The following is a 17,778-nucleotide window of genomic DNA, read 5'->3' on the forward strand; positions in this document are numbered from 1 at the left end:
TTTTTTCTTTTATTGATTGTTTTATCGGCAACATACAAAGATGTTCTTTAGGTTACATAGCATAGCGTTGCTGTCTGACAGAAACCTTGTATCTCTGCATTTCAACTATTTTTATTGTTTTTTTGCCTAAATGAATGCCCTACTTTGTCGTACAAGAGTTCACAACATTGCGTTGCGTTGAACTTGTGGATGGGCTATTTCTGTAAGCTTTGGAGACGTTTCGAAACTGAAAGTGATGACTGTGGATTCTATAAATATTGTAAGTAAGTAAGTATTAACAAGAGATTGTGACTAAATAATAACTATTGATGAATTGGAACTCTAGTTCTTTTTTTCCCATTTTCCTGAAAAGTATGTTTTGGAACTACACGGTTTCCACCCAACAGCAACAACATTCAGTGATTCAGATTGTTAATATTTTTTTGCCTTTTCTCCCCAATTTAGTCATGCCAATTGATTCCTCCCCACACACATTTCTGTGTTGTCACTGCTGTTGTATCCTACTAACTCACCTACCAGTGAGGAGCCCCCACCGGGAGGACGTAGAGCCTTCGTCCTACTCCTCCTGCCCAACACTCCCTGCTGACAGGTACCGCCCGCCCCAGCCCGTAGGACTACATGCAGTGACAATTATCAACCTCCCAGCCCGGCTTCCCTCCCCCAAACACGTGCCAATTGTGTTCGTGTAGACACTATACTCAACGAAGCCGTGTGCACCACGGTTGGATTCAAACCCACAACCTCTGCCGTGGTGGGCACTGGGCAAGGCACTTTAGCACTGTGCCACCCGAGCGCTCCATTCAGTGACGTTCTGAGAGAACTAAACCCAAAGCTACACACCTGGCCATGGTAGGTGCAGTACAGGTAGTTGGTCATGGTAGGATATTCTGCTGCCAAGGTGTCGATCTGTTCACACACAATGAGGAAAATACAAAAGAGAACAAAAGGTTAGTACCAAAAAAAAAAAACACATCCAGTCACACCTCTTCCTTCAGTAACAAGTTAACAACACTTTAGTTTATCATAATTATGGCTCTTTTTGACTAGGAAGGCTGAACCAGAACCTTTCATAACCTGGAACTTTCCAGAACCCATGAAGTTCTGCGATGGTTTTTAACCACTCCTTGTTGTTAGGAAGGCTTTCGCAGAAAATATCCGATCGTCCAGCTCACAACGCGTCACCTAGCGACGCGTTGTGAGCTTGACGATCAGAGTTCCCACCCAGCACTCAGGGTTATCACCTCCTGAGCCAATAACAAACCCAGAACCTGTTAAATAGTTTTTAAAAAAGTATTAAAGTACTGAAAAGTGGAGATAGCAACGGAATGTACTTTAGTTATACTTTCCCACCACTGGCTAACAACAGTGGAAGCTCCAACAGGCAGGCAGCACTAACCTGTTTGACCCAGGGTCTGATGCCCTGAGAAGCTCCAGGCAGACAGGCAGTACTAACCTGTTTGACCCAGGGTCTGATGCCCTGCGCCAGCCGCAGCTCTCTGGCCTCCCCCTCGCTGGAGCCCAGGGCCTGGCCCACCTGCCGGTCTGAGAAGCCGTCCTGCTTGGCCTTGAGGAGCAGCTCCCTGGGAACCGAGGAGCTGGATGGAAGAGACAGCGAATGAAAGAGGTTTTTAAGATAGTTGTGAAAGAAAGAAAAGAAAATGTGTTTTCAGCACTTTAGGACAATAGAGCCATTGTCATCCCTAGTGTCATCCCTAATTAGTGGGATTGAGCCTATCTGTGCTTATTAGGCAGACAGAGACACCTGCATTCAGATTTGATTTCACCGTGACTTGACATGCCATTATTGTTACACCTCCCTTTTTCCCTTAATTTTAGCATAGGCAATAAAAGTAATGTTAATTGCAAAGTAAAGACGTTGTCTATGTCTATGGTATTCGCACCACAACAAGAAGTACTTTACTGTAAGTAAAAGTAGCAATAGCAGAACATAAAATACTCTGTTACAAGTAAAACTTTCTAAAGAAAAATACTTAAAAGTACCAAAGTAAAAGTATCTTTTTTTCAAAAACAGTTTATAAGCTCACAGCGTGTCCTGAGCTTAGAGATCAGCTATTTTCTAAATAGTCAAAATTGTGCTGGAAGTAGTTAATGTATGTCTGAGAAATAAACAGGCTTTAAACAGTATAAAAGCTATTGCCAAGAAGCATTGCAGAAAATGTATCTACCAAACACAAATTCCTAAACGTTTTGTTTTATGTTTATAATAATCGTGGATATAGAGGTGTACTGTTACGTTTTCATATTTCAGTGTAATTTAAATCACGTCTTCTCTTTTGTTCAGTTCTTCTCCCTAAAGCATGTGAAATTCAGTCTGACTTCGGTAAATAAACACACAGTGAAAACATACTCTAAATTGTGTAACTGAGGAAAAAGCCTAGAGAAAATAGGACAATAATGAGACGTAATGAATCTCAGAGTTTGTTGCAAAAGTTGGTTGTTACTTCAACTGTGTGTGTGTGTGTGTGTGTGTGTGTGTGTGTGTGTGTGTGTGTGTGTGTGTGTGTGTGTGTGTGTGTGTGTGTGTGTGTGTGTGTGTGTGTGTGTGTGTGTGTGTGTGTGTGTTCAGTGAACTATGAGGGGGGGGTCAGTGTAGTGGTCAGGTCATGGCTGGTCATCCATGGGAGAGTGGGCAGACAGAATCAATCAATATCACATCCACAGCCGTGCTGCCTAGGTGCAGCAGGGGTGTTAGATTTTTTGTTTTACTTAAAAGTAGCAATAACACCGTCCACCATGTAGAAATAATCTAGGTTACAAGTAAAGGGCCTGTAAAAGTACAAAAGTACTGGCATGAAAGTAATACTTACAGTCCCAAAGTAGTACTTTTTTAGTAAATACCAGATCTAATGTGACTTGTGAGCTTGTAGATCTGCTATATCCGAATAGCAGAAATATAAAATAGTTCTTTATAATAGTTCTTTTTTTTCAAATCTTTGAATATGTACAGTACATTTTTAAGCGAACATTTGTAACTCAAATCTTAGTTTCTGGGGGGTTCCTGGGACAAAATATTTTGAGATGGGGGTCAGCGGCCAAATACATATCATTTTGGGGGTCCTTGACATGAACAAATTTGAGACCCATTGATGTAGCAACATTTTTCAAAGGGTTAGGGTTAGAATTTAGAAGACATTTTGTAGAATCGGCCTCAGGTCTTAATGAGTTAAAACTAATTTTAAAGGGAGAGGGAGAGAGAGAGGTGTGTGAAAAATGGAAGCAGAGAACCGGGAAAGTCTTCCTTCCTTCTGAAACGCCAGTCTGCCTCTTCTCTTCTCCTTCCCTCCATTTGAATTATTTATGGCCCGGTACCGTAACGATATTGGAAATGTCAAGTGTGTTTTAACTCTCCCACCGCAGTCGGCCGGGGCTGAAGAAAAATAACAATCTTCCGCGAGACGACGGAAGGAATAGAGAGGCTAAGATTTCATAGTCCCGAGAATTACAGTGTGAGCTTCAAATTGCAGGCGTTTGATCGGGAGGGTGGAAAGTATCAGTGGTGGAAAGTACTAAGTAAATGTACTCGAGTACTGTAGTTCATTGGTTCTCAAAGTGGGGTCCGGGGGGGGGGGGGGGGTACCACATTCCCTTTATACATTGGCTATTCAAAAACTCAAATATTTGCTTCTGGAGGTCCCTGGCACAAGGGTCCGCAGCCAAATACATATCATTTGGGGGTCCTTGACATGAAAAGGTTTGAGAACCACTGCTGTCCTCTAGTCTAGACTTAGTAAACTGGAACTGCATGGGGTCCTAGAGCAAAAGAATACTGTATCAAATGAGGGTCCATGACCTTAATGCATATAAAACTGGGGGTCCTTGAAATAAAATAAGAAGTTGAAAATCACTGACCTAAACTATACCGGACCCCCAATCTATACACTGTAAAAATCTGCGGGTCCATTTGGTTCCATTTGTGCACTCTCAGAGTTATAAATCCATAAGGGCCGGTAATGCCGGTAATGCCCAGATTGGCCCCAGAACCAAAATATTTGTGTGATAGGACCTTTTTTTACTTTTCTCTTTTTTTACATTAACCACTTGAACCCTAGCATCCTTTATTATGGGGGAAACATTCGCAGAAAATAGACGATCTACAAGGTCACAATGTGTATAATGGAACATATTAATCCATTAAGACTGGGAACGCACCCGTGTCATTTTAAGATTTCTTTGGCTATTCAAAAATAGCAGATATACAAGTAGATATAGTTGTAGATCTGCTACTTTTTTTCAAATCATGAAAAATGTGTGCAAATCTTTGAATATACAGTCGAGAGCAGCTGAGCCAGAGTGACATCCATTCAGAACCAAGGGGCTTGCTTGTATATCTGCTATTTTTGAATAGCCAAATAAATATTAAAATGACACAGATGCGTTCCCGGTCTTAATAACGGATGAATCCATGGGTCCATAGTGGTTCCTACTGGACTCACTACTGCTACTGTGTGTCTAGGTAAGAGTGGTTGGAGGCAGCTGAAAACAGAGAGCCAGCTGGAGGGCCATTTGTTTCAGGAACTCCAATTCAGACAGTATATGAGCTAATCTAAGCCCATCATCTCATACTCCCACCGTGACTTCAGAACGTAGGTGTAAGACAGAGAAAGAAGAGGCGTGGAGAGACCCATTTAGAGAGACGAACGTGGGCCCGATTCGGTTTAGAGAGAGATAGATGAAATGTTCTGAGGTAAGGTGAGTTGAGGGGAAAGAGACTTGCTGACTGAGAGAGACAGAGCGAGAGAAAGAGGAGACAGAGAGAATGTAGTTGGGGGAAAAAAGCATAGATACACGAGACAGAGAAAGAGAGAGGAGACGGAGAGAAGAGGAGAAAGAGACAGAGAAAGAGAGAGGAGACGGAGAGAAGAGGAGAAAGTGACACACACAGAGAGAGAGAGAGAGAGAGAGAGAGAGAGAGAGAGAGAGAGAGAGAGAGAGAGAGAGAGAGAGAGAGAGAGAGAGAGAGAGAGAGAGAGAGAGAGAGAGAGAGAGAGAGAGAGAGAGAGAGAGAGAGAGAGAGAGAGAGAGAGAGAGAGAGAGAGAGGTGAAGAAAGAATATGGAATTGCAGTGGTAGAAAGTAACTAAGTACATTTACTCAAGTACGTAAAGTTGCACTCTAGTAACCATCATGTCCTACCCTGGATTTGAACCCATGTCTCCTGTGCAGCCAAGTATTGAATTTTTTACCACTGGAGCTTGCTCTGGGGAGAAATGTTATTTTGACCTTCAAGCAGTACCACTGCTTGAAGGTGGGGGGGGGGGGGGGGGGGGGGGTCCCCAGATGACAGTGAAGTGACAATTTAAGGACCTTTAAGAGCAATTTAAGGACTTTTAAGAGCTTTTTAATATGTCCAATAATCTAAAAAAGAAAGAAAAGAGAAAATATCATTACTGCATCAAAAGTAATCAACAAACTATAGGACTAAGGTCAAACATTGGCCAAATTGTCTAATAATATAAGAAAGAGGAAAAAATGGTGAAAATAGCAGATCTACAAGCTCACAACGCCTCGCAACGACAGGAGTTGTGAGCATGTAGATCAACTATTTTGATATAATAATATGTATAATATGTATCTGTGGAGCCAAGTCTAACTAAATTTAATGCCTCAACTCCTACAAATCTAAGTGCTTGCCAGGGTGGGGGGTCCCCAGTTCACACATGAATCTTTTGGGGGGTTTGCGGCCTGAAAAGGCTCAACCATACAGATTGGACACCACTGTGAAAGGCTGTGTGTGCTTTGGGACCAGTGTGGCATCATCTCCTATAGATTAATGCAAAAATCCTCATTCTCAAGCTCTCTGTTTTTTACCACTGTTGAAACAAAGAGGCTATGTTTAAAGCTCCTGTTAATTCATCTATGGAAGTTATAGATGATGAAGATTAACAATAATAAAGCTTCAAGGAAACCCAGGACTTGGGCTAAAACTGCAGCAAGCTAAATTGTATTTTGTATTGATATCTTTTTATTAAAATTGATTGTTGATTATTTCTCACAATTGATTAAATGTATTTGTTCGATTAACTCTTGCACCCCTACTCGCTTTCATCTTCAAGACTTCTCTCCTCCCAAAACAATGTGTACATGAATGCAACCAGGAGAGGTCAGCGGAGAGTTATGTTTTATTGCAGTTTTTACTAGTTTTGTATACGTAATAATATAACCTGCATGCGCGCGCAGGCACCCACCTACACGCCCCCCCCCCACACACACACACACACACACACACACACACACACACCCACACACACCTGAAAACTAATTTGACAAGCTTTCTAAACACTATAGTGACATCTAGTGGAGGAAGATGACAAGCATTTTTCTCATAAAGTGAGACATTTTCAGAACCTCAAACAAAAACTGTAAATGTAACTGAAGCCTTATATACTTCTCATAAGACGAATAGCACAAATAGCTGATCTACAAGCTCATGTGAGCTTGTAGATCAGCTATTTGTGAAACGTTTTGAAAAATCTTGGAAAATTTGACTATTTTTGACAAGATAATGACCCTAAAATGTAAGTTGTGATTTTGTGCAACATGAAAAAAATTCGGACTTCCTCCAAACAGACAAAGCCTCACACCCCCCTGTGATCTTTGGTAGCCCAGGTTGGCGTAAGTTCTACTGACCATTGAGCAGTATGAGAAACAGCCTGTGGGCTCCTAACATCAGCATGCAGTAATGAAACGGTGCAACGGAGCAGTGCTTTGCACTATTGCAGACCATTCTGTAAGGTTGCATTTTTTTTTGGATGTGGATTGTACTGTGCAGTGAGCTTATCCGTGTGTGCGTGTGTGTGTGTGTGTGTGTGTGTGTGTGTGTGTGTGTGTGTGTGTGTGTGTGTGTGTGTGTGTGTGTGTGTGTTGTATCACCTGTCGTGTTGGGTCAGGTGCTGACCCAGCTGTGTGACACGACGCAGTTTGTGGAGGAACCATTTGTCAATGGCTGTCAGCTGGTGAATCTCATCCACACTAACACCGCTGTAGAGGGCCTGGCACGTGCTCGTGCACACACACACACACACACACACACACACACACACACACACACACAGAACCCATCAAACAACCAATAATACAAAATGTTGACCAAAACTTGTGAAGTCATATTTAAACCACTTGAACCCTAGAAAAAATTGCAGATCTACAAGCTCACAACGCAATGCTATTTGAATGTTGCCCGCCGGAATTGGGGATGCTGGGGTTCAAGTGGTTAAGAGTCTATTATGGAAGCAGAAGGGACGTGATCTGAGCTAAGATGAGCTTATAGCTGAGCTGAGGTGACTGTAGCGGTGTCTGTCTGGGCCGACACCCTTGAGGGGGGGGTCATCACTGAAGTTTGATGGCCTGGCAATAAGACATGGACCATTAGTCCTTAATGCTGCCACCGGCGTCAACCATCTCATCCCGCGTTCGGAGGGGGTACATCTATCACGGCGGGGTTTGCTGGGACGGCGAGCTTTGCCTCGCTACGGAGGCCTGACACTGACTTCACCTTACTGTGATTGCCTCCTCAGGGCGGCGACGCGGGGGGGCGGGGGGGGTTGGGGGGGTAAAGCAACGACCCCGTCGTTCTCTCGCCGTATACTCGGTGCTTGTGAGCCGGAACTTCATTCTGTGCACAGATAATGTTAATGGGCTCCTTATTTCACCTTCCTTCCGTCACACAAGTTTGGTTGGAATTAAAAAAGGCAGACGACGATGTTGAGCTGCTCCACGTGAAACTAAATAGTAACCCAGGGCAAAGAGGGGGAAATGTCACAACATCTGAACTAACTTGAACTTCATTAAGCCCCAAGGCCTTTTATTTTTCTGCAGTCTACAAAGTTTACTTTGTGAGCACCTTGCATTCACATGGCCTTGAGTTCACTATTTCAAACTGCGTGAACCCGGTAACTTGAACTGTTGTTGAATAATCTACAGTACCTAGACCACTGATCCTCAAATAGCAAACTCAGGTCTGCTATTTGAGGACCAGAGGCTCACTTAAGTCGTACACACAGCGACCTCAGACTCGTCCTCAAAAGGCTTCAGACCAAGCCCCCAGAACCTGGAGGGAAAAGTGAAACGCTGCGTGAAGTGCTCTGGTAGTGCAGCTTAACCACAGCTGTGGACCAATGGGCTTGACGCACGGGCTTGCGGAAGGAGGTAGACACTACTGTGCATGCGACTCTGATGGCGCGGAAAGGCCCAACTACATCATCAAAAGCAAGAAGGCTTAAAAATGGGGTCGCTCGGTGAGCAACGCCAGGGGTTCTTGAGGGAGTCCCCAGCAAGATGTGTTAACCCAAGACCTAAGACCTGAGGCCGATTCTAGAAATGTCTTCTAAATCCCAACAGTATTCTGAAAAACTTATGTTTCTATATCAGTGGTTCTCAAACTTTTTCATGTCAAGGACCCCCAAAACGATAGGAATTTGGCCACGGACCCCCATCTTAAAATGCTTTGTTCCAGGGACCCAGAAGAAAAGATTTGAGTTAAAAAATGTTCGCTGTAAAAGAATATATATTCAAAGATTTGCACATAATGTTCACGATTTTTCAAAAATAGCAGATCTACAAGCTCTTGGTGCCGCGCTACGAGCTTGCAGATCTGCTATTTTTGAATAGCCAAAGTGTAAAATAATGCTTTTTAGCTCAAATCCAAAAGTGACACAGATACGTTCCAGGTCTTAATGTGTTAATATAGCATCTTTTCAGATGGGGGGGTCCATGGCACAAATACATATTGGTCCTCGACATCACCAGGGCGTTGAGGTGACGAGCTGGGCGTACCTTGGCGATGGAGAAGATGCGCGTGCTGGACGGCACGGCCAGCTCCTGCTGCAGGTCTTGGTTGTGGGCCCAGGCCTTGCTCATGGGCAGCCGGGGCATGAAGCCGTCCACGGACGGGTGACACATCCTCAGGGCCTTCTGCATGCTCTCCTCAAAGGTACGACCCACTGCCATCACCTAGACACACACAAGAAGGACAAGAAGATAGACATTATGAATCACTTAGAGACTCTCTATATTTGACTATACAAAAAACTGAGTTGCACTGCACTATTTTCCCGATCTACACCAAATCTCTTTGCCAAAAATAGCAGATCTACAAGCTCACAATGTGTCGACGGGTTGTGAGCTTGTAGATCGGCTATTTTTCGCAAATGTTCCCCCCAGAATAGGGATGATGGGGTTCAACTTGTTAAGCTCCGCTCAAGTTTGACTAACCCCATAAACTCTTGCTTCCCTATTTGGAGTAGAGGGAAAAAAGGTAGGTGGCCAAGGATAGACCCCTGGGGACCCCCGTAAACGAAGTATATAGGGTGTAAGTGAACACACACACACGTTTGTATTACTATACTATACTTGTGAGGAATATATTTTAATAATATTTTAGGATGGAAAATTCCATCTTTCATTCCATTTTAACCCTAACCTTATGATGTCGCACACCACGAATAGCTAATCTGCTATGTTTGGTGCATGAAACAGGCATGCATCTTAGTATAAATCAGGCATAAATCCCAACCCTTGGCCCGGACCGCTGGCCTATAGCAGTCCGGGCACCTAGGCTCCAGTGTAGCCTGACAGCGGATTGCGGGTTCGAGTCCCAATCCCGATGACCTTTGCTGCGTGTCACTCCCCATCTCTCTCTCCCCGTTTCCTGTCTACATACTGTACTATCAATAAAGGCATAAAAAGCTAAAAAATGCCTAACCTGATTTTTTTTCCTAATTGTGAGGAAAAAAACAACTACGTTTTAACCCATTTTGGGCAGGAACCCCTTTTTGTAACTATACCTTTCAGGACGGGAACCCCTTTTTTATTTAGAATCATCCTCAGGTCTAAATGGGTTAAACAATAAAACAACCATTTATCTCTTTATGTGAGGACCGGGAGAATGGTCCTCACAATGGTTGTTTCTCAAAACGTACTATACTTCTGGGGACATTTGTCCCTAACAAGTAGAGTAGTACAAGTACACGTGCGCGCAAGTGCACACAAACACGTGCACGCGCACGCACACACACACACACACACACACACACACACACACACACACACACACACACACACACACACACACACACACACACACACACACACACACACACACACACACACACACACACACACACACACACACACACAAGCTCCACTTCCAAAATAAAGTGCTGCATCAATGCTGCATCACGTCTGCATAGTCCAAACTATATACTTTATATGGAGGTACAGGCTTCCTCTGCTTTGTCAATAACAGCATTCCCATACCAGATTTAAAAAAAATCACACCCAGTGTGAAGTGAGCGGTGCTATTTATGAGCGAGGTTTTAAGTCAATTTCATCATGTGTCTCGCTAGCCAATCACAGCAATCCTTATCCTGAATACTTATCCTGCAAAGATAGGTATTCAGAGCCTTTGCTGTGACACTTGTATATTTGCACCGCTCGGTGCTCAAAAACAACAGTGGTCATCACAGAGATGGAAGCTCACTTAAAAAAAAAAAGTAATTTTTGCGTCTCGCTAGCCAATCACAGTACTGAGCAAAGGGTCTGAATACCAATCAGCCAATCACAGTACAGCGAAAGACAAATGTTCACGACGGAAAGAAAAACATTTGCCACGGATGGGTCCCAAACCCACTTATAGGAGCGGCTACACCACTCAAAAATGGCAAACCTCGCTAATGTCATACAAAGTGAACTACTGAATAGAAAAGACAAAAACAATCATCCAACACACAAAACAATAATAAAGTTTTTGATAAAATGCTTTGAATTAACATTTCAGTAATTCAACCATTTCCCCTTACTTGCTCCAACTGGGAACAAAGTAAGATAGTTGTCAATTAAAAAAACAAACATAACACACACACACACACACACACACACACACACACACACACACACACACACACACACACACACACACACACACACACACACACACACACACACACACACACACACACACACACACACACACACACACCTCTCCAACACTCTTCATGGAGCTTCCTATCTCCAGGGACATGCCCTGGAAGCGGTCCAGGTCCCAGCGGGGGATCTTGGTGACGATGTAGTCCAGGCTGGGCTCGAAGCAGGCCGTGGTCTTCTCTGACACCGCGTTCCTGATCTCCGGCAGTGGGATGCCCAGCGCCACCTTGGCCGCCACGAACGCCAGTGGATATCTGTAGGAGGATGACGATGTTTACTTTACATCTCTGTTTACTTAATTTAACAGTCCATCATATGTAAATCCATAATTTGTCGATGTCAGGCAGAAACCTTCTCCATATTTAATTTAACTTTGTCACACTGCAGTGTCACTCAAAAGTAGCAAAAATTGCAGATTCAAAAGCTCACAACTTGTAGATCTGCTATTTTAGCTATTTTAGAATGTCTTTTAATTAAAAGTGGGTTTTTACATTTCTAATCAATGAAAAGTATTAACACATTGGGTGCCAGCATTTTTTCATAACAACTTACGTTGAGTGCCAGCATTCTCCCCATTGACTGCGCTTTGCTGTTTAAAGCTCTAGACTCCACGACGAGCAAATCCACGTAAAAAAAAGCATCCATTCATGTGGCGCGATGACCCTGGCTACAGCTTGGAACGATAACATTTCACTCGCGAGTTACAACGGGGGGGATCGCGCATGACCGGTTTTCCCCACCGGAAACAGATTCGGAGATATAGGCGTTTTAAAGAAGGAAATAGACAGGAAGCGGATGGGAGCCATGTTTTTGTTTCCGGTGATCCATTTGGCCTATCCTTCTCAGGATCACAATGGGTACTCCCAGAGCTGCTCCAGCCCCGCCCGTGTGGAGAAAAACGAAAAAAATCACACCCTGTGTGAAGGAAGCGGTGCCTTTGGGGCGGGGCGTAACTCATTTCAGTTCGTCCATATTGGTGGTCTGAGTCCACTTACCAAATTTGTACTTGGTAGCATGCTGCGAACTGGAATAATGGCATTATAAAGCCCAGCCAATGGGCAGACAGAGGGGGCGGGGCTTAAGTAATTACAGTTCGTCCCTATTGGTGGTTTTAGTCCATGTACAAAATTTGTACTCCGTAGCATGCTGCGAACTTGAGTTATGGCTGTTTAAAGGCCAGCCAATGGGAAGACAGAGGGGGCTCGTCCCTATTGGTGGTCTAAGTCCACACACCAAATTTGGACTTGGTGGCATGCTGCAAACTGGAGTTATAGCTGTTTAAAATCCCGTGCTCATCCCGTGCTCATACGGACGGACGGACATAACATACGCTGGGGGTCCCTGGACCCCTCTTTGATAACCAGTGGCATGTGTGGCCAATGAGAGGAGAGATGGCATAGGCAATCTCCAAGTCCGTGTGTGTGTGTGTGTGTGTGTGTGTGTGTGTGTGTGTGTGTGTGTGTGTGTGTGTGCGTGTGTTTGTATGTGTTGCTTCTTTGCCGTGCTCATCCCGTGCTCATACGCCGTGCTCATACGGACGGCAAGTGTGTGTGTGTGTGTGTGTGTGCGTGTGTTCGTGTGTGCGCATGTGTGCAGTATTGGCTTGTGTGTGTGTGTGTGTGTGTGTGTGTGTGTGTTGAAGTTGCGCATGTGTTGCGATCTATTCAACAGCCAATAACTAAAGAACGGAGGGTCGCGGTAACGCGCTTTTTTTCCCCGATGGAAGCAAAGACACTCCTCCGTCTTTTGCAACTCTCTGTGTCGATCGTCCTGGAGCGAAAGATTCTGTGGCTCTTGAAAGGTTAGAAAAATGCTCAAAATCACTGGTACTGGCTGCACACTGCCATAAAAAAAACTCTGGTAGCGAATGAGTTCAAATAAACTAAACTAAAGCCCAGGTGTATATGGTACGTTGCGTCTGTTACCCGGTGGCTTTGGAGGCCAAGGCGGAGCTCCGGGAGAGGCGTGCGTTGACCTCGATGATGCAGTACTCCAGAGAGGCCGGGTGCAGGGCGTACTGGATGTTGCACTCGCCCACGATGCCCAGGTGGCGCACCACCTTGATGGCCGTCTCGCGCAGCATGTGGTACTCCTCGTTGGACAGCGTCTGGCTGGGCGCCACCACGATGGAGTCGCCTGGAGGCCAAGAAGGAGGAGGAGGAGGGGTCAGAGGGTAAAAAAAACATGGATTTAGTAGAATAACGTCTCTCTCGGTGTGGAAACCTGATATGTCCAAAACTGTTACTTTCCAGGATTCAATTAAAGAAATAGCAGATCGGCAAGCAGATCGACAAGCTCAAAACGCTGCACTTTGCGCCGTAGTATGATCAAGTAGGGCATTCATTTACAAAAAAGCAATGTAATTATGTGGAGGCTGATCTGGGGTTTTATGAGATGTGCTTTTCGTACGGAAGAGGAGGGAGGAGAAGGGAGAAGAGAACGAAATCTGAGTGAATCCATTAAATTTAAATGAACAGAACAGAATGTATGTGTGTGTGTGTGTGTGTGTGGGGGGGGGGGGGGGGTGCGCGTGCGTGTGTGTGGGTACCAGTGTGTATGCCCAGAGGATCAAAGTTCTCCATGTTACAGACAGTGACACAGTTGTCAGCGATGTCCCGGACCACCTCATACTCCACCTCCTTCCATCCCAATAGAGACTTCTCCACCAGGATCTGACTGCTCATGGCCAGCGCCTACATGAACACACACACACACACGCACACACACGGATTCCCTTAATGAAACGACCATCTATTGTATCTCTCCATGCCTTCATTGCCTGGCATAACAAAAAGGAACAGTATCTATTTGACCAGAAGCTCCATTACTGTAGATCTGGGTTGTACTTATTTGATGTGGACTTAGATCAGTTTGACAGCTTCAGAAAGTGGGGCAACCACTAGCAAGACAAAACCAATCCCTCTCTGTATTTTATAGATGATTCAACACAGAATTCTAAATCTTTTTTTCGTCCAATGGGTGAGCTATAATTATGGAGCTTCAATACAAAATCTTTCTAACACAGTAGTGGTTCTCAACCTTTTTCTGGATCAAGGCCTACTTAACAATCTTGTAAGCATTTCGCAGGCCCGCCCATCGGACAGCTTAAACACAAGGCAGCCTTCAGAGGAAAAAAAATGATAAACGTCTATAGGCTAGAATCGATTATGTCACGTCACGGCATCGATGCAGAATCGTGTACGGCCGCATTGCAATGCATTTTTACAATCGATTATTTTCCACACCTCTAATTATAAGTGCTGAATTAGTTAATAATGTAACAGGGTAAAGTATGCGCCCCGCGGATGCAGGGATGGTTGGTTTAACGCGTCCTTTCTTACAAATATGCATCAGAGACGCAAGGACCTTTCTTCTAAGTGTAGCCACACTTTAGGAGGCTTTCGGCTGGCCATGCGAGTTTGTTTTCTAGTAGTAGTACCGACATAATTCGTTCGGTACCACTACAAGTATCGAATTCAGTACTCAACCCTAGCGATTATGTGATAATTGCTAAAGGTATGTACATTTTCCCCACCTTGCGAGCGGTGTCCTCTAGTTTGTCCTTGTCGTCACACATGCCAGAGCCCAGGCCTCCCAGGGCGTAGGCTGAGCGCAGCATCACAGGGTAGCCGATGGTCTCCGCTGCCTTCAGGGCATCTGACACCTGGAGGGGAAAAAAACAAATTACAGCCATTCATCTTCTGTTTTGTTGTGGGCAAAGAGTCTCAAGTGACTACAGGTCTCCTTTAGAAAGAGACAATTCATACCTAAGAGATAAAGCAGCAACATGATGAGTAAATAAATAAAGTAGGGCTGGGTAATTAACCGAAAATATATCGGAAAAAAATTCTTTTAGAACCTCTCCAACCGACTTAATCTTGATCATGTAGGTTAATCAGTTCATCGAGAAGTTGTTTTTCCCTCCTCCTTATATAATCAACGAATCGACACAAAAAAGCTCTTCCACTGAGCTTCTAATGCATTATGACCAGCACTTATAATACTTCATAAACCTTGTTATAAGTCGTTAAGCATAATTATAAACATTTATAATGAGTGTTATGTGCAACAGACCTTGTGAGAATCGAGACAAAACTTTTAAATAATCGTGACATTGATTTGAAATCATATCGCAGAGCCCCAAAATAAAGTTTAAAAAAGAGGCCAGTATATCAGATTTTAGACCATACCGATTTGACAGCAAAGCTGGGAGCGATCTTCTCATTAATCTCGTTTAGTTTGTCAGCAAACAGCTGTCTGTCCTCGGTGGCCATGATGGATTCCACGGGGGTCCCCAGCACCTTGACCCCGTACTTCTGCAGGACGCCGCTCTGAAACAGCTCAACCCCTGGACACAGAACAAGTACACACACACACACACACACACACACACACACACACACACACACACACACACAGGCAGGTGAGGAACAAGACACCCACATACGGTACTGGAGGATAGGGCTGCAACTGTCCATTTTGTACCCCTCCTGCTGCTGAAATGTCAAAGTGCAGCCAAAAGCTGCTGGCTCCCAGTCACACACAGAATAGATTTCAAAATTCTGATTACCATCTACAAGGCCTTCAACAAACAGGCTCCCCGCTACCTCTCTGAACTCAGTGGTTCTCAACCTGTGGGTCGGGACCCCACATGATTTTGGGGGGGTCCCCAGAATAAAGTGACAATTTAAGGACAATTGAATGCCTTTTTAATACCTCAAAAAAGAAAAGAGACCATTACTGCATCAAAAGTAATCAACAAACTAGGGTGGGGGGGGGGGGTCCCCAGTTCAAATATGATTATTTTGGGGGGGTCACAGCCTGAAAAGGTTGAGAACCACTGCCCTACAGTATGTGACAAGTTGGGAGTGAGAACATGTTGGTAAAAAACGTACTCATGGCCACAAACCCCACATTCTCTCGACACACAAACAGGTGAAACCCCCGTCCTCCTCCTCACCACAGTTGAGTGCGGTCTGCCCCCCCATGGAGAGCAGGATGCCGTCCGGACGCTCCGTCTTGATGACCTCGGTGACGAACTGCGGCGTGACGGGCAGGAAGTAGACGGAGTCGGCCTGCTTGGTGCCCACCTCGTTGGTCTGCACCGAGGCGATGTTGGGGTTCATCAGCACCGTCTGCACGTTCTCCTCCTGCAAAGGTTTACAATTTAGGTAGGATTTGACTTTTTACAGGGACCAGTTCCGAATTGCAGCCACCTGTGTAAGTGCTCTTTCAGAGCGGTTTTGAAGGAGAGTAAGGATTCACACGTAAATATGACTGTTCCACATTTTGGTGGCATAGCAGTAGAACACATTTAACCTAGCATCTGTTTAAATAACATGCTATTTAAATTACATCTTTAACACTGTGGTTAAGAAAGACCGGCCTAAAACAAGCCCAACTGGCATCGGTCGGGCTCTAAAATAAACACTGAACAAAGACATTGCAGAGAGACCTTAATTTCCCGCTCACCTTCATGGCTTTGACAGCCTGAGATCCAGAGTAGTCAAACTCTCCAGCCTGGCCGATGGACAGACCTCCAGATCCCAGCACTAGCACTTTAGACACCTACAACCCAGGCACACACACGCACACACACATGCATATAACAAACCTCGCTGATACACCTACATAGGGCTGCAACTGCAAATGCAACTATCGGTTATTTTCTTAGTGATTACTTTCTCGATTAATTGAGAAGCACATTCTTGGGATAATTTGTTTCGTTTTTAATATATTGACAAAATTGATTTGTATGAAAATAGCTGATCTACATGCTCACAATGCGTCGCAATGCGACACATTGTGAGCATGTAGACCAGCTATTTTTGCTATTTTTTCAATCTTTTGAGGAAAAAAACTATTCCCCCAAATTGATTATTTTGATTAAAATCTATTATTCTTTATAATCGAGTGAATTGATAAGGTCTACTAACTATTGCAGCCCTACACATACAGCCACAAGAGCACTTTCAGTGATTTAGTGTCCATTGGAGTGTGGTCCTACAGTATGAGTGGGTGAACGGACCGATGTGACTCACCTGAGCTCTGGGAGGAATGTCAGGCTTCTTGGGCATGACTGACACTATGTTGGCATCCTTGCCCTCCTTGGCCTTCCGGATCAGAGACAGGAAGGCATCAAAGAGAAACTGCGGGAAACGAAAAATAAAGTTCTATTCAAAGGTTTCCAAGCATTTTCGATATTTTGCACCGAGTGCACATTGCACCGAGTAGGATTATAATGCATTATAGACATGGGATGTATAGCAACGGGTTACCAGCTGTTTTTATTGAATCCAATGAAAAAACAACAAAACAACAACGTTCACACTGCCTAGGGAGCTTTTAAGAAAGCTATCTGTGATCAGAGGTTATTTTCTGTAAGACCGTTCTCTTGTGCATTGGGAAAAGACAGAAATTTGTGTTGTGAGCTTTAGTTCTGCTGTTTCCAGAGCGTGACACAGTGCGAAACAAAGCATATCGTCTCTGTCGGGTGGAAATCTCATATGTCCAAAACTGTTACTTTTCAGGATTCAAATTCAAAAATATCAAAAGTAACAGATCGACAAGCTCAAAACGCGTCGCTTCGCGCCACGTTTCGAGCTTGCAGATCTGCTACTTTTGATGCTCTTGTGTGATCAAGTTAATTTACGAAAAAACACAAAAAGTTAAATATGGAGATAAGAGGTTTCTGCCGACACCAACGATGTTATCAAGCCCGGCTTAAGATCAATACGTAGCTTAGAAGGGCTTCATATTGACAGATAGTTGGATGTGTGTGTGTGTGTGTGTGTGTGTGTGTGTGTGTGTGTGTGTGTGTGTGTGTGTGTGTGTGTGT

At 44.3% G+C, this 17,778-nt stretch overlaps 1 protein-coding gene across 1 annotated transcript in view; it reads right to left on the reverse strand.

The window, feature by feature from the left end:
• cps1 (carbamoyl-phosphate synthase 1, mitochondrial) overlaps nucleotides 1–17,778 on the reverse strand; it is a gene marked incomplete at its 5' end in the record, with an annotated part of 84,353 nt that overhangs the window by 55,003 nt on the left and 11,572 nt on the right. The window contains 12 exons of the mRNA XM_084084274.1: nucleotides 841–906; nucleotides 1,454–1,595; nucleotides 6,891–7,009; nucleotides 8,793–8,969; nucleotides 10,996–11,194; nucleotides 12,866–13,076; nucleotides 13,489–13,633; nucleotides 14,476–14,604; nucleotides 15,131–15,288; nucleotides 15,901–16,090; nucleotides 16,413–16,508; nucleotides 16,982–17,089. Coding sequence (XP_083940400.1) covers nucleotides 841–906; nucleotides 1,454–1,595; nucleotides 6,891–7,009; nucleotides 8,793–8,969; nucleotides 10,996–11,194; nucleotides 12,866–13,076; nucleotides 13,489–13,633; nucleotides 14,476–14,604; nucleotides 15,131–15,288; nucleotides 15,901–16,090; nucleotides 16,413–16,508; nucleotides 16,982–17,089 — 1,740 coding nt within the window. The remainder of the gene's footprint in view (nucleotides 1–840; nucleotides 907–1,453; nucleotides 1,596–6,890; nucleotides 7,010–8,792; nucleotides 8,970–10,995; nucleotides 11,195–12,865; nucleotides 13,077–13,488; nucleotides 13,634–14,475; nucleotides 14,605–15,130; nucleotides 15,289–15,900; nucleotides 16,091–16,412; nucleotides 16,509–16,981; nucleotides 17,090–17,778) is intronic.

The sequence above is a fragment of the Gymnoscopelus microlampas genome (assembly GCF_963454915.1).
Source record: "Gymnoscopelus microlampas genome assembly, chromosome: 17".
NCBI classification, from domain to species: Eukaryota; Metazoa; Chordata; class Actinopteri; order Myctophiformes; family Myctophidae; genus Gymnoscopelus; species Gymnoscopelus microlampas.